This window comes from Momordica charantia (genome assembly GCF_013281855.1).
Source record: "Momordica charantia cultivar OHB3-1 chromosome 5 unlocalized genomic scaffold, Mcharantia_2.0 BLBB01000005.1, whole genome shotgun sequence".
NCBI classification, from domain to species: domain Eukaryota; kingdom Viridiplantae; phylum Streptophyta; class Magnoliopsida; order Cucurbitales; family Cucurbitaceae; genus Momordica; species Momordica charantia.
The window spans coordinates 5,926,776-5,942,901 of record NW_028275163.1 but is presented as its reverse complement, the minus strand read 5'-3'; the positions used below and the strand labels follow the sequence as shown (position 1 = coordinate 5,942,901).

Below are 16,126 nucleotides of genomic sequence, written 5' to 3'. Positions count from 1 at the left end.
AGTAGGTCATTCTCCTGTATAAGAAGACCTAAGTTACATGTTTGAATCAAGGAGTATATTTTTTACTCTCTCCAAAATCAGAGCTTAGGAAGTAAACCCTAACTCTCAAAACCCTAGCCATCATCAAAAATACCAAACCCTAATTTCAAAACCCTAGCTGTCAATCAAAACCCTAGCCGGCATCCATTCCTCCTTCCGGTAAGTCTACCTCCGACGAACTCCCCACGACAACGCAGTTGTTGCCGTCGATCCGTCGTCCTCACCGTCGTCCTCACCGGTGACATCCGCACAGATCCGCCGCTACTCCCATCCGCGACGCAACCTGTCGTTCGACGGTCTCCGTCATCCGCACAGATCCACCGCGACGTGACCCCTCATCAGTCGACCTCCGCGTCCCTTCGTCTGGTATTTGCGATCGCCCATCTTTGCCTGGCGCATATCCTCGCCGTCTTCGATCCGCCAGCACTCTTGTTGGTCACCATCTTCTGCTCACAGTCGACCTCTTCTGCTCGCAGATCTCACCACCGCCTCTATAATCACCGTCAATCCTGTCCGTCGGAGATTTTCTAAGTATTGCATTGTTCAGGGCTTTGGTTCAAATCGGTTCGGGTTGGTTCATCTGCCGTAACTTATTCTGACTTAGTTCGACTCTCCTGGTTATGGTTATCTCATTTCTAATATCAATTTGTGGCCTGATTTGATTTGGTTAATTACTATCTGGTGGTGTGATTCTGTTGTTAGTTTTTGTTCAGGCAAAGTTGTTCAGGACAAGTTGTTTATTTAAAATGGTCCAAATCTCAACTGACAATGGTAGAGAAATGTTTGGTGATAGTCGTGGTGACTCAAGTATAGAGCAAATTCATCAAATCCTAAAATTGCTATCCTCCAATTTACCTTCTAATAACTCATGTGTATCCTTGACACAAACAGGTATTTATTCTAAGGCTTTCTCGTGTAGTAACTCATCTCCATGGATTATAGATTCTGGAGCTTCTGATCATATGACAAGTTCTTCTAATCTCTTTGAATCATACCTTCCTTCATATTCCAATGAAAAAAATAGAATTGCATATGGTAGTTTTTCTTCTGTTGCAGGCAAAGGAACCATTAAATTGACTGAGACCATTTCGTTACAGTTTGTCCTTCATGTTCCACAATTAGCATGTAATCTTTTACCTGTCAACCAACTTTCTAAAGATTCTAATTATCGTGTTACTTTCTTTGAATCCCATTGTATTTTTCAAACTTGGAGAGGATAATTGGCCGCGGTAGGATGATTGATGGTCTCTACTACTTTGATGAAGGTACCTTTAGTAATAAAATAACTCAGGGTCTTAGTAGTATTAGTTCTCTTCCTGTTAGGGAACAAATTATGCTTTGGCATCGTAGACTAGGACATCCCAGTTTTTTCTATTTAAAATATCTGTTTCCAAAGTTATTTAAGGGAATTGATTGTTCATCTTTTAATTGTGAAAGTTGTGTTTTAGCAAAAAATCATCTCTCCACATGTTTTCCAAAACCTTATAAAGCTTCCAAGCCATTTTACTTAATTCACAGTGATGTTTGGGGTCCTTCTAAAATCAGTACTCATAGTGGAAGAAGATGGTTTATTACTTTCATTGACGATCATACTCGCCTGTCTTGGGTTTATTTAATGTCAAAAAAATCTGAGGTGAAAGACATTTTCAAAAACTTTTATGAGATGATTGAAACTCAATTTCAAACAAAAATTTGTATTTTACATTCTGATAATGGAACTGAGTATTTTAACGAGTTTTTGGGAAATTTTTTGAAAGAAAAAGGTATGGTTCATCAGTCTACTTGTCGGGATACTCCTCAACAAAATGGGATTGCTGAAAGAAAAAATAGGCATTTACTTGAAGTAGCACGTGCTATAATGTTTTCTATGCATGTTCCAAAATATTTATGGGGGGAAGCGATTCTCACAGCGACCTACCTAATAAATAGGATGCCTACTAAAGTTTTAAATTTCAGAACTCCTCTCAAAGTTTTTGGGTGTACTACTTACGTTCACACACCTAGTCATTTCAGGTCGAAACTTGACCCTTGCGCTATTAAATGTGTTTTTTTAGGCTATGCTTCAGGTCAAAAAGGTTACAAATGTTTTGATCCTCAGACAAAAATTTTTTTTGTGAGTATGGATGTGTCTTTCTTAGAAAATCAACCATATTTTACCCAAAATTCTCTTCAGGGGGAGAAAATGAATTTGGAAGATAATTTTTGGGATATTTCTGTTCCCCTTCCTAGTCCTACCTATTTGGATTTTACTAGTCCTTCAATGTCAAGCATAGAAACTGTCCAATCAGGGGGAGAAATACTACAAAACGATTTTGCGAATCCTAGTTCTGAGTTAAAGTTTTATATTAGAAGGAAATTCAATCAGAGGAACCAAGATCAAATAGTTACTCCTTCACAAAGCCAATCTGAGACTCCGAGAAATGAAACTGAACTGTCTGATAATCCTCCCTCTTCAACATTGTCTGGTAATCCCTCTTCTTCAAATTTTCAAAATAATTCACATGTTGTCTCTGACCTTGATGTTCCCATAGCCATTAGAAAAGGCGTTCGAAGTTGTACCAAATATCCTATATCGAACTACATTTCATATGAAAAACTATCAAATAGTCATAAGGCCTTCACATCTAGGATAACTAATTTGTTTGTTCCAAGGAATATACATGAAGCTTTAGAAGATCCAAATTGGAAACTAGCTGTCATGGAGGAGATGAATGCTCTAAAGCAAAACAGTACTTGGGAGATAGTAGAATTGCCAAAGGATAAGAAACCAGTGGGATGTAAATGGGTGTTTACCGTAAAATGTAATGCAGATGGTAGCATCGAGAGATACAAGGCTAGATTGGTAGCTAAAGGCTTCACACAAACCTACGGGATAGATTATCAGGAAACGTTTGCTCCTGTTGCAAAAATTAACTCTATTAGAGTTCTTTTGTCTCTTGCAGTTAATTCAAATTGGCCTCTCCACCAGCTTGATGTGAAAAATGCTTTTCTCAATGGCAACCTTGAGGAAGAAGTTTTTATGGATTTGCCACCAGGTTTTGAAAAAGAACTCGGTTGGAATAAAATCTGCAGATTAAAGAAATCTCTCTATGGCCTCAAACAGTCTCCTAGAGCTTGGTTCGAACGATTTGGAAAAGTCATATCGAGTTATGGATTTCTCCAGAGTCAAGCTGACCATACTATATTTTATAAACACTCTAAGAATAATAAAATCTCAATTCTGATTGTCTATGTAGATGATATTATTCTCACTGGTGATGATGAAGCAGGACTAGCTGGTCTCAAGAAAAATCTGGCAAGTGAGTTTCAAATCAAGGACTTGGGAACATTAAAATATTTTCTAGGAATGGAATTCGCAAGATCGAAGAAAGGTATATTCGTTAATCAAAGAAAATATGTTCTTGACTTACTTGGAGAAACAGGATTGCTTGGTTTCAGGATCGCAGAAACTCCTATTGAACCTAACTTGAAATTACAAGCAGCAAACGCAGAAGAAATAAAGGATAGAGAGCAATACCAGAGACTCGTGGGAAGATTAATTTATCTGTCACATACACGACCAGATATTGCATTTGCTGTAAGTATGGTAAATCAATTCATGCATGCACCTGGACCAACTCATTTTGAAGCTGTCTACAGAATCTTGAGATATTTGAAGGGAACTCCTGGAAAAGGTATTTTATTCGAAAAGAATAACCACTTCCAAGTAGAAGTTTATACTGATGCAGATTGGGCTGGAAGTACTACCGACAGAAGGTCTACTTCTGGTTACTGTTCCTTTGTTGGAGGAAACCTAGTTACATGGAGGAGCAAAAAACAAAATGTAGTGGCCAGGAGTAGTGCTGAAGCAGAGTTTAGAGCATTGGCTCATGGAATTTGTGAAGGTATATGGATCAAAAGGATACTTGAAGAATTGAATATTCCTCAGCCAACACCTATACGAATTTATTGTGACAATAAGTCTGCCATATCTATAGCTCATAACCCAGTGCTACATGACCGAACCAAACATATCGAGGTTGACAAACATTTTATTAAAGAGAAGATTGATGCAGGTACAATATGTATCCCTTATCTTCCGACAACAGAGCAAATTGCCGATGTTTTAACCAAGGGACTTCCAAAGAAACAATTCGACAATTTAATCAGCAAGCTGGCTATGGACGACATCTTCAAACCAGCTTGAGGGGGAGTGTTGGATTTATTAATATTTGTGTAAATATTAGGTGTCAATATTAGTTGTCAATATTAGTTGTCAATATTTAGTCTTTATTGTTGATATTCAGTCTTTATGGTGTTTATTACTTTTCCTTATTTGTAGTAGGTCATTCTCCTATATAAGAAGACCTAAGTTACATGTTTGAATCAAGGAGTATATTTTTTACTCTCTCCAATTAACAAAAACATATCCCTATAAGCCTACACCATAGTTGCTCAGAGAGTAATATCCAAATTCTAGCGATGTAAAGAAATACTCTTGAGTATTGATAGGAGATGCAACCTATCAACGAGTTGCTTGGACAGTCATTTGAGCTCATTAGTATTCCTATCAACGTGTAATAGGCACAAATCTTGTTAGATCTTGGATTCCATAAAATCTTGGGTCAGGTTGTCTAAAGGTTCATTTGTACAGGTGACCATGCAATAACCCATGATGGTTTCCCAAAATAATTGCTCCCTCAACCCTGCCAAAGTTCAGGAAAGGAAAGCTTGCCCTTGCTTTTACTTGGTATTTTTTCATATATCAATGGATACGTTCCCAGGGGGAAAAAACACAACTAGAATTCAACACTGTTAGACACAGGTTTTTAACGAAAGGAGATGAGGGCAAAACCAAAGAGAGATAAATAGATAATATATGACTACAAATAGAAGGAAGGAAAAAATACTGAAGACAAGCATAAAACAAAATTTTGGTTTGAAAGAAATCAAAGAATCTTTGAAGACAAGTGTAAATCTTGGGGCCGATCTAGCTAAATTCAGGGCCTCTCATAGGTGTGCACTTCCTAATTTATTTGCACATTCTTCCTTCTATTGTTATTTGTACGAACTGGGATGAATTCATTCTTCTTAATTGGATTCTCTGTTTTTTTCTTCTTCTTTTGATCATTGGGAGTTTGTATCCAAAACATTATTGTTTCCTTTCCTTTTCATTAAATCAATGAAAAGTTTGTAGACAAAAAAGAAAGGAAAAATAAAAAAAACTGTAGGAATTTATATAGATTAGATTATCTTAACCAATAAGACAACAAAAATTGGATTAATGATTTCAGGGGGATAAGTACCTTCGAAACAAATATTTTCACCTTCACGATCGCAATCCAACCATAAGACCAAACAATCACAACCACGTGCTTCTCGACTTAAATGTTGACGTATATGAGCCTTAAAACCAACAAAAATAGTTAATATTTTATTAACAAGAAAAGCTGGAAAAAAATCATATTTATCCTGGAAATTTAACATCATATAAAAATAAACAAAACAGTGCATGATATGGTGAAACACTTCTTGAGCTCAACCAAATATGTGATATTTTTTTTAATTTGATAACAGACTAGACATTGAATAAACAAAATAAGGTTCAAAAGCAAGCCTTCACAAAAAAATCCAAGGGGAAAAAACAAAAACAAAACCAAATAATTACTACGGAGAGCCCCATCTAGGTCATAAAAAAGAGGTAACTAAAGAAAGAACAATAATTGAAGCTAAATGGAGGCTGGGAATACTGCAATCACTCTAATCCCCAAAGAATCCTCCTTCTTCCCATATCAATGCTCCACAATATGGAACGGTAGAGAGAAATTTACTTTGTTTATAAATATATCAGGATTAAGGTCACCTACTCAGCAAGTTTCTCATTCCTTTCCTAACTAGGCACAATACTGAATGCAAAAGTCACAGAAACCTGCCATAAATCTTCGTCGAGAGAGAACAGTGTCACAAAGTACAATTTGATCATTGAATGCCTCTTTAAACAAGATACACCACCAAGAAAAAATGGAGAATAGAACTTTCAATAGAACCAATGGGGATAATCCTCCCTTGTCCAATAAACCACACACACACACACACAAAAAAAAGTTCTCTTTCAAAATTTATCAATCAGCAAGTGTGGTCAAGTGAATTGGTCATTTGATGATAGAAGTTCTAGAAGATAAGCATTCCAAAAATTTGGCAAATTTTATCATTTCTCTAATTCCATTACCACAAGTAGATTTCCAAAGTTCCTTTTGACATTTAAGTTACCCCCAAGCACCAGCAACGAGCACCCCAAGATAAGAGCAAACCTGTGGCTTCGAATTTTTTTCCCAAGGTGACCACAATACACGTGATCACACAACACGGCACACGCACACACATTACCATCACACCTTGTATTATCTGCTTTACCTACGTGTTCTTTTCCTTTTCCCTTTTTTTTTTTTGGTAGTGTACAATGAGTCAAACTTACATTATATTCTTTGAACAAACACATAACACCTTTGTTTGCTATTTTAATGGAAGAACGGTAACTATTTCTTCTAGACAATGTGGGCCAAGGCCAAGAGAGAAGCCAGCCAAGCACAGTTGAAAGTACCCAACAAATACCACTACAGCCTTCTTCCATCCAGTGAACACAAAGGTGATTTTGAGATTTCAAGGTTTCTAAGGCAAAGAGAGCACTAATGGGGCAGTATTCTCCAACCGGGTATCCTCTTTCAAGTTAGATCTCATCCATCATTTTCTTAATTGTCATGAAAAAATTCAGATGCTCCTTGCCATATGGGAATATCTCTCTCAGACAAACAAAGAAGAAAGGAAGACATTAATCAAAGGAGAAAATATGAAAACAAAACAAAGGAGAGAAGAGAGATGGATAAATGAGTGGCACATATAAATGAGAAGCACGTGAATTTTGTGGACTATAAAAAATAAAAATAAATAGACAAAAAGAAAACCAAGAATATAAACTACATTAGACAAAAAAAAAAAAAAGAATATGAGGGGACCTAGGTTTCAAATAGAATTTATATGTTATAAATGAAATTAGTTGAAAAACTAATGCAAACTTAAAAGGAATAGTTTGCTTTAGTTAAGAAAGAGTCTGTTTAGTTGATTAACTATGGCAAACTATTTCTCCTAGTTAACTTTTTGACCAATTTTCCACAATGTGAGAGAGTAGTCTACAAACTACATAAAAAATGTAAGAACAACTCGTACCTTTGGATTTGATTCCGTCTTAATTACTGAAGCTTGAAAAAGATCCAAGGGATCAGTGGTTGTCCAATTTTGAAATCTATCTGGGAAATCTATACTAAACCCCAAAAAGACAGAGAAATGCACTAAAAAATGAGTCAGAAATTGTTACTTATAAAATAAAATAAATAAAGAAGCCAGAAAGAGTAAAAGACTAGTGCATCATCATGAAACGGCTCAAAACAAGCATACAAGTAAACTTAGTCGGGAAGTATCAGAGAAACTAAACAATCATTCAGCAAAGAGTAATCTTGCAAATTAATAGGCACAAAACCAGTATTTACCAATCTATACTATACCATATTAATAAGACACCTTGGAACAACAATTGAATAATTTGTGGAATAAAATAATACTTAAGCCTTTACCATTAATTAAGGAAAGTAATAAATAATTAATAAGGAGCGTATTGTGTAAAACTATATAGATAGATATATATGGAGAGACACGAAACTTTCCATTCAAAAGGAATCATACAAAAGAAAAGCTAGGGAGATGAAGGCATTTCCCTGCTAAAATGGGGGGCTTAAACGAAGGCCCCTCCCAGTATACGTTAATCAATATTAAAAACAATTGCTTAATAGTTAAAACCCAAAAATGGGACCATTAAAATAAACAAAACTTTCCTAGTTCTCATTAGAAGAAGGATTATCCATTCCTTAGAGATAAAACCTATCTTAAAGTTATTCCATTTATATGAATGCTGAGCAATTGCTCTCATCAGGTTAAGCGAAAATAGGTGGTTATGAATGAAAAATGTTACTATCCTCTTAAGACGCTTTTTTTACTTGATCAACTTTCCAATATCCCCTCAAAGCAAATCTATACCATGAATGACACATGGTGTCCAGTGCAAATGGGATCATTTTTCTTTCAAATATTTACTTATGGTCCATAATAAATGAAGTAACCAAACCTCTTAGAGAGAGAAGGATGAAGTAAAAAAAAAAAGAACTTACCAACTAGGACATAACTTCGGAACAATACCCATGACAACTTTTATGTCATTTTTTTCCAATCTTCTCTACCATGCCATTCAAGAGTTCAAAAATATTTTCTCTAGTTTTAATACTTGAAGATACATCCAAAAACATAGTTCCAATAGTATAATGAACTATCAATGAGCAACCATTCTTTTCCATTCAACCTCACGATCCTTAATTACATCTTTTCTGTAATTTCCTGTTTCAAAAGGACACTCTAGCCTCTTAGTAAGAACAATGTATAACACTAGAACCAAATTGCCCCACTGCCTCCTAACGTTACATAAAATTTTCTTAAGAAATTTTTTTCAAATTAATCCAAATGAAGATTGAATTAAATTGCTGCATCCCTCTCTTTATTTGTTATAGTTTCAAAAATATTGATTCCTTAAGTTTCTTTAATCTATTTCTCTCCAATTGGTCAGTAAGGTAGAAAAGTGTAATTATGAAGGGATTTGGCCTTAATAGCCCACATAGCCACTAATAAAGAACACTATCCCAAAGTTGGTAAAGTGAAGAATCTTCCTCTGCAAAAGTCTGCTTATTGCACTCAAGCCAAAGAACCCAACAAACAGCAGGCGAAGCAAGGAGTCAAAGTTCCGATTTTTTGTAAGACCTGAATGAGCCAAGCTAAAAAAAGACACCTTAACCATAAATAGGAAGAATCTTTGCTTCACCAACTTTGGGATAGTTTTTTTTTTGGATAAGAAACCTTTCATTAAAATAACAAAAGAAAGGGACAACCTAAGGGCAGGGGAGGAGGGATCCCCTCCCAAGAACTACCTTTTTTTAGTACAACACGTGGGGATGGGGGATTGAACTCACAACCTCATGGTTCGAGGTATATGTCAATTACCGCTGAGCTATACTCTCTTTGACCCCTCCCAAGAACTACTTAAGAATAGCTCTCCAGTCGTGCATAATCATAGAGAAGCTGAAATTACAAAAGAATTTTTCATGTCTATGACACCATCAAGAAGAGTGAAGCTGTACACTATTACAAAACGTATCAAACGAAGAGGACTTATCTTCAAAAATTCCATAATTCCTCTCCAACCAAATGTTCCAAAGAAGGGCTCTAGCCGCACAATTCCATAGAATTTTCGCCTTTCCTTTGAGATGCCACCCTTGGAGTGCTTCCAACAACCAATCATCAATGCGAGATGGCATACACCTCGTGAAACCAAAAATTTGCAGCAAAAAAGACCAGCCCTTCAAAGCAAAAGGACAGTGTATAAAAATGTGATCTATAGACTCTTCCTTTTCAAAACATAGCACACAAACTGAAGGGGATAACACCCAATTTGGGCACTTTCTTTGGAGCCTATCGTGAGAATTAATCGCTCTAGCAACCATAAGAAGACTTTAACCTTCTTGGGGATCCCATATTTCCAATTGAGAGAAATCAAGGGCAAATTCAGCTTTGGAGTTATTTCAAAGAGGTTTCTGAAAGCCGATTTTGTTGTGAAGGTGCCGGATGAGTCAAGAGACCAAACAGCTTTATCAATTCCCTCCCCAATACGTATTGTATCGATCTTGCTCACAAGACCCAGCCAACTATCCACTTCTCTGTCACGAAGTCCCCTTCTCAACCCCAAGTCCCAATCATTCTCATTCTCCTTCCAGCACTCCGAACCATAGGCTTCTATTTTGAGGACAAAAGATAGATGTTAGGGAACTCTTGGGCTAGCGTTGTACTTCCTAACCGACTTTGGGATAGTGTTCTTTATTGATGGCTTCAGGGGCTATTAAGGCCAAATCCTATCATCCATACCTCTAAAAAAAAATTTGGAAGGACAAGTACGGTAAGGGAATCACTTTTTTCGGAAGGTAACTAAGTCACAACTATCAACACACATGATATGGTCCAGAAGAAGCTCCTTTTCATTTCTATCTCCCCTAGTTGCAATATGTGCATGAAGGACTCAGAAACTCAAAGCCATTTGTTTATCGCTTGTAAATTTGCTGCTGAATTTTGGAATGGGATCCGAGCATCTTTTGGTTGGCAAAGTCCCCTCCACTTCAATATGAACATTCTCCTCCATTTCTCACTAGCGGGTCATCCTTTCAAAAAAGATGGAGCAATTCTATGGTTCAACTGATTCGAGCCTTCCTCTGAACCATTTGACTAGAAAGGAATAACAAAATCCTCTACAATAAATATCTTCCTTTCAACAGGTTCTATGGCCAAGTTTTGGCTCAGGTATTTCACAGATTATAGTCTTAACAACCTCGCACAAACTAATAACAAACTAGAAGGCCTTTTAGTAACCCGGTGTTTGGGATTCTTCCCCATTTTTGTATATTCACAACATCAATTTCGACGAAATATATGTTTCTTACAAAAAAATGCTAAAAATGGACAGATTGATGGAGTGATCAAGAACCCAAATCATGCTGAAATCAGAGAACAAGCTAAAATGGACAGCTTGATGGAGTGGGAAACGCATCTATCAGTTTATATTTTCATCTCCCTTTGAAAATTACTTAACTCTACACCTGTACGCCCACATCCACAACTTTTTGCTAAAACAATTGAGTAGATTGCTTTTACAATCTAATCTTTCATTTCTTAGAGAAGTATCAAACCACTGACAGCCAATTCCCACAAGCCTGCCATGCTCCACTACTAAGTCAGCAAAAGTAATTAGATTCCACCTTTTTACATTCATCCCCAAAGGCTTCAACCTTTTAGACATGAAGACAAAACCAGGAAAACTACAGAATGAAACAATACACTTCCTGGCGGACCCTCTTGGGCTCTTGTTCTAAAGAGCTTTATAATTCTTTTCCTTCTCTGACCACTTCCAAATGGAAGTGCTCTTTCTAAATTCCTTAGGAGTAACTTCTGAAATTCCATTGATATCAATAAAAAACACCATGCCTCGCCTTGGCTCAAGGACAGACAGTCGTGCATAAAGATTCCAAGTGCAGAAAAGATATTAAAGCACGTGTTATGGTGTTATAGAGGAAAAGCATACAGACCTGTAAAAGAAAGCTAAAAGTTATCTTAGTAGAAAAGTCAGTAACGATAAAGTGCAATGCGAGAAACAAAGAAATATTTGTTCACCACAGGTTAAGCCAAGGATAGCCAAAGTTGCAACTGCAACAACCAAACTAGTTATTCATTGTATGTGAATCTCGTACAGATCCCTTTAAAAGATAGTTGTAAAATCAATAAAGTTTCTTCAGTCTTCATGTTCTTTACATGTATATAATTTAAGTACCAAAATAACATTCCCCACATACCCTAAAGGTAGTTAAATGAAAAGGCACCTGAAAATATGTCCAATGACTGATGTCACTTTATAATGTGCATGAAGCCCAAGAAATCTCCCATCAAATTCATGTATATCTGTGCTACCCTTTCTCGTAGACATCTGTAACATTAACATGTTGAGTGACGTGTCAGTATTACTTCCGAAACTTTTTTTTACAAGGAAACAATACTTTTCGTTGATAAAATGAAAAGGTACAAAACTCCTATTAGGAGATTTAAAAAACAGCCCAAAAAAATTATACATAATTTCTCTATAGCCCAAAAATAACAAAGAAATAATAAAAAAATAATTAAAAAAACTCAAATCTAAAAGAAGCCAAGCTCAACATGAAAACTCAAGCTTTTCCAAAATTAAAATAAGCTACAGAAAAGAAGTAAGCCCTTAGCAAAACCAGGCCATCATAACCAACATCAACTAACTTCAAAATAAGCTGGATCTTTACAACCTTCTTGGAATTGACCATGGAAGCACAAATATGTGCAAAAATATGCCGGCTTAAACATAAACATAAATCATTTTGAGTGATAGATTGGTTACTAGGGATATATTAATCACTACTACACTTTTCAGTTTGTTACAGTCAATACTTACAAATAGTAAAATTTCATCTTCCCCTCTACAATTAATGTTTTGTAATATAATGGGAAGCATAGATCCCCAAAGAGTAAAATTTCATTTAAATCTTACATTTTGAATCAGGGTGGTGAATGTAAAAACAACTGTGAAAACCCTGACCAGCTCTTACTCTCTTGTTCCTATGTGGTGGATCTGTAGACCTATCAATGTCACTGCCTAGGTTTTAGAAAGAGAATATGCTCCAAGGTTTTTGTGAGTCTGTGACCACAACATTAAAAATAGAGCACAACTTGTGCGTTAATGGTGTTTGCCTAGTCTTGTAGTATCCTTAGAAAGGAATGAAAGGATCTTCAATGAATTTCAATGGCTGTAGAAAATCATTGTTGTTGTTTTCGTTTCTTCTCTTGCAGTCTTAAGTTTAACTCTACACTGTTTATTTCTTAAGTTTAGTTTGTGCCAACTCGAGGCCTTTTCGTAAAACATTTTTACGTGATTAGGCCTTCTCTATACAACCAAACGAAATTATTCATTGTCTACAAAAACACTCCTATACCCGTAGAATATTCTAAGGAGATAAATTTAGGGAAAAAAAAAAAGACACAATAACAAACGTAGTATGTAATACTCAATAGTATTAGCCAAAAGATTAAAGGTGTTATATGGAATTACCACTAAATAATTATATACACGTGCAGACAGTGAGAGTGCGATGCTAGGCTTTCTAATGACATGCTACATCATATATTTTGTAACGTTCAAATCATATATTTTGTAAGGGAGGTTTTGCAAGTTATCCATATCCTACGAATGCTAATCAGCTCTTCCTGCTAAGAACCGTTTTTTGTGTTCCAATATCGTATAATCTATTGTCTGAGTCTTTAGGGCCAGTGAAAAAGGTAAAAAGAAACTGGGAAATGGGTTCAAAACTCCAAGTTAAATAAGTTAAATACTCGAACTGCATGCAAGCCCGGACACTCACGGTTAATAATAATAAAGTTTAAAGAAATAAACTCCCAAGTTAAATATTAAAACCCTACAAGTTTTCTTGCCAAACACTCACCGTATCAGGAAGAAAAATTATGTACTGCTTACTACTTACTTGGCCATGAGAGAGTGCAGAAGCAATTGAGAGCGCAATGCTTGGCTTCTCTGCCACCTGAAACAATGACGATAAACAGTTAATAAGAAACCAGACGAAAAAACAGGACAAATTAATGGCAAAAAAACAGAAACAAAAACAAAAATCGGTGAAGTTCAGACAAGAATTCAGAGGCTCATACAGACCATAAGAACAGTTGAAGCGACCATGATGACGATTGTCACCGGAGCCTAAAAGACAGAACTCGGCGACTTTGTGAGTGAATTGGGATTCTTCTATAAAGCACCGATCAGCTAGCAACAACTGAAACTGAAACAAAATCTTGTCGATGGTCGAGGAAATGGACACAGAGGAGGAGAAAAAAATAAACAAGCAAGAGGAAGAATGCGCGCATAGTTGAGTTGGTAACTGCGTAAAATGGGCTTTGGGCTTAGTAATTGGGCCATCTAAAAGGCTCCTCCAGGCCTTATAAAAACTCCCAGGAAAAAGCGAAAAAAAGGGGGGAAATCGTTGGATTGTTCGCTTTGAGAGGATGCCTTCTTTTATCCTTATGTGGTACTCGATCATATTTTGATTACTTTTTGTTTTCCGTCTTTTTCTACTGTACTAAGGTTGAATTGTTCCCGTATTGTTTGGGTTTTTTAAACGGAGTTTTTTAAAAAATTATTCCTTAGTGAAACCGTCGTATACGAGATCTTTCTTTTTGTTTCGTCCAGTGGAAAGTAGAACCGTACACTTTGAATAAAGTCATTGCTACTACTATGCAAATCTTAATGTCAAGTTTGGATTGAAGCCTACATCATATTCCATAACAGTTTATTCGACAATCATTAAAAAATATGGTTTGAGTGAGTTATTTCAACTCCACTCTCATTCAAGTTTATGATTAAGCATATTTTTTCTATATGATCGATCCGTAAACATCAACCACTCCAAATTCAATTGATTTTTCCTCAACAAATAAGTATTTGGCTAATCCATTTGAAGATAAGACACTCAAAAATCTCTCATCTTGTATTTTTTTGAATAGAAAAAAACCTGAACTCAAATTTAGCATAATTTATGTAACATATTACAAAAAAAATATATAACTTAAAAGGAATATTTGTAAAATAAGTAATTTAGTTATTACCATTAATCTTTTTATAAATTATTTTAATAGAACCTGATATTGACACTTCTTTTTCCATTTTTTATTTAATAAACATATCCCACGTTGAATTGACAAATGTTCAAAGTTATATCTAATAGAAAAAGTGTTGAGTTACCAAATTGTTTACATTAGTTAAATAATTAATTAAAAATTAACTAAAGTAACAAAAAAAATGAAAGTTCAATTATCAAATTAAAAAAAAAACAAGTAGGTTAAAAAGCACAGTTTAATTCCTAACCTTTTTTAGGTGAGAGTTTTGTGCTTATTATTTAAAATTTATGATGATATAGTTAACCATTTAGTTTTATGTCAATACTAAGGTATCTATGTCCTACCAAAAAGTCGTGCATTCGAATCTCTACCCGTGTACTAAGAAAAAAAACTGAGTCTTTATATTTTAAAACCGTTATAATCTCTACCATCAAAAATTATATTGAGTTGTAATAAAGATTTTCTTTTTTTAATATATGTAAATCAATAAATTATTTATAGACCAAATATGTGTTTTAAATTATATGACTAAACATTTACATACTAAAAATCCATATTTTACCTTAATGGAATTTTCCAGGACTAAATTATCATAGATATTAAATTATATATGCTAATTAAATGATTGTGTATTAAAATGTCAATTAGCAAATCATTGTATATAAATTTCAATGTCTAAACTGTTACATCCTACTAACATACAAATCATTACTCAAAGAAAATCCCAATAATCAATATGTTTCTTAATAAACATCTCAAAAACTTATAAGAAATATTTTTGAAACAAATTTGCACTTTATTGTTTTATGTAGCTTGTATTTATAAATTAGAAAATGTGTCATTTCATATGATTAAAAATCATTTAATACATAAAATTATATATCTCAACTTAAAAATATAGTTTAATTTCCATCTTCATTTTCTAAGACAGCATTTTTTTTTAAGTACAAATCAGCTTTTTGATCTTCCAACAAACAGTACTATATATATATTTTTTTTTTTTTCTGTTTCCATGATGCCTACAAAAAAAAAAGCATCACAAATAGTTATAGGGGCATTTTTTGGCCCCAAAAAACTAGAAATTTACGAATTTACTACATTTTTTATCTGTCACAAATTATGATTTTAATTTAAGGATTCTAGGGGGAAAAAACCATTATTGGCACGTTACAATTTTACTTTTGTTTTAAAAAAAAAATCATGTGGTATTTGAATTATAAATTTCGACAAATCACAAATTACCACATAATAATGACAAAATTATATATCATTAAATTGAAGCCTAATGTCACGTGTTATTGTTGGGCATTTGAATTTGACCAATCAAATTATGTTGTGAGCATATAATGACATAAGTTGGTCTAATAAGATTTCGCTACAAGATCACCATCAAGTCAGAGGCCGATTAAGATCATCTCCAAATATACAAATTGTATTTAAGTACACGAATAATAATTTTTCCAAAAATCTCACGTGAACAGAATTTATCATTTTATATGATAATTGAAGTCGTGCAAGTACAAGTACATAAATAATTTTTACTTGATCTGACACAAAATAGTCGTAGGAAGGTATTCAACTTGTTCAACTAGTAATATAAAGGTACATACTAAAAATGTATAACTAAATAACGAAATGCATTTCAACTCGTTCATACCTAACATCTACCAACAAAAATCGTATGAGAGGATTGAAAATGCATGTTTGGGATATATCTAATCCTTATAATCAATTCGATCACAACTCTTTCATATTAGAAAATTAA

General features: G+C 34.7%; 1 protein-coding gene across 9 annotated transcripts in view; it reads right to left on the bottom strand.

Annotated features, from left to right (window-relative positions):
- The window catches only part of LOC111009207 (DNA topoisomerase, type IA, core), a 32,523-nt gene extending 18,940 nt beyond the window's left edge, over window positions 1-13,583 (bottom strand). For 5 of the 9 annotated variants that reach the window (XM_022282202.2, XM_022282205.2, XM_088124151.1 and 2 more), the window contains exons 1-3: window positions 11,538-11,641; window positions 7,243-7,331; window positions 5,325-5,424 (exon numbers count right to left, since the gene is read on the bottom strand). Coding sequence is in view for 4 of the 9 variants with exons in the window: in XM_088124150.1 (XP_087980276.1) it covers window positions 5,325-5,424; window positions 7,243-7,336; window positions 11,538-11,641; window positions 13,218-13,274; window positions 13,403-13,426 (379 nt within the window). In the remaining 5 variants the exon portion in view is untranslated. Of the gene's footprint in view, window positions 1-5,324; window positions 5,425-7,242; window positions 7,337-11,537; window positions 11,642-13,217; window positions 13,275-13,402 lie in introns of those variants that run through there. The other 4 variants (XM_022282201.2, XM_088124147.1, XM_088124150.1 and 1 more) reach the window with 3 other exon arrangements.
- Between the last annotated feature and the right edge of the window lie 2,543 nt (window positions 13,584-16,126).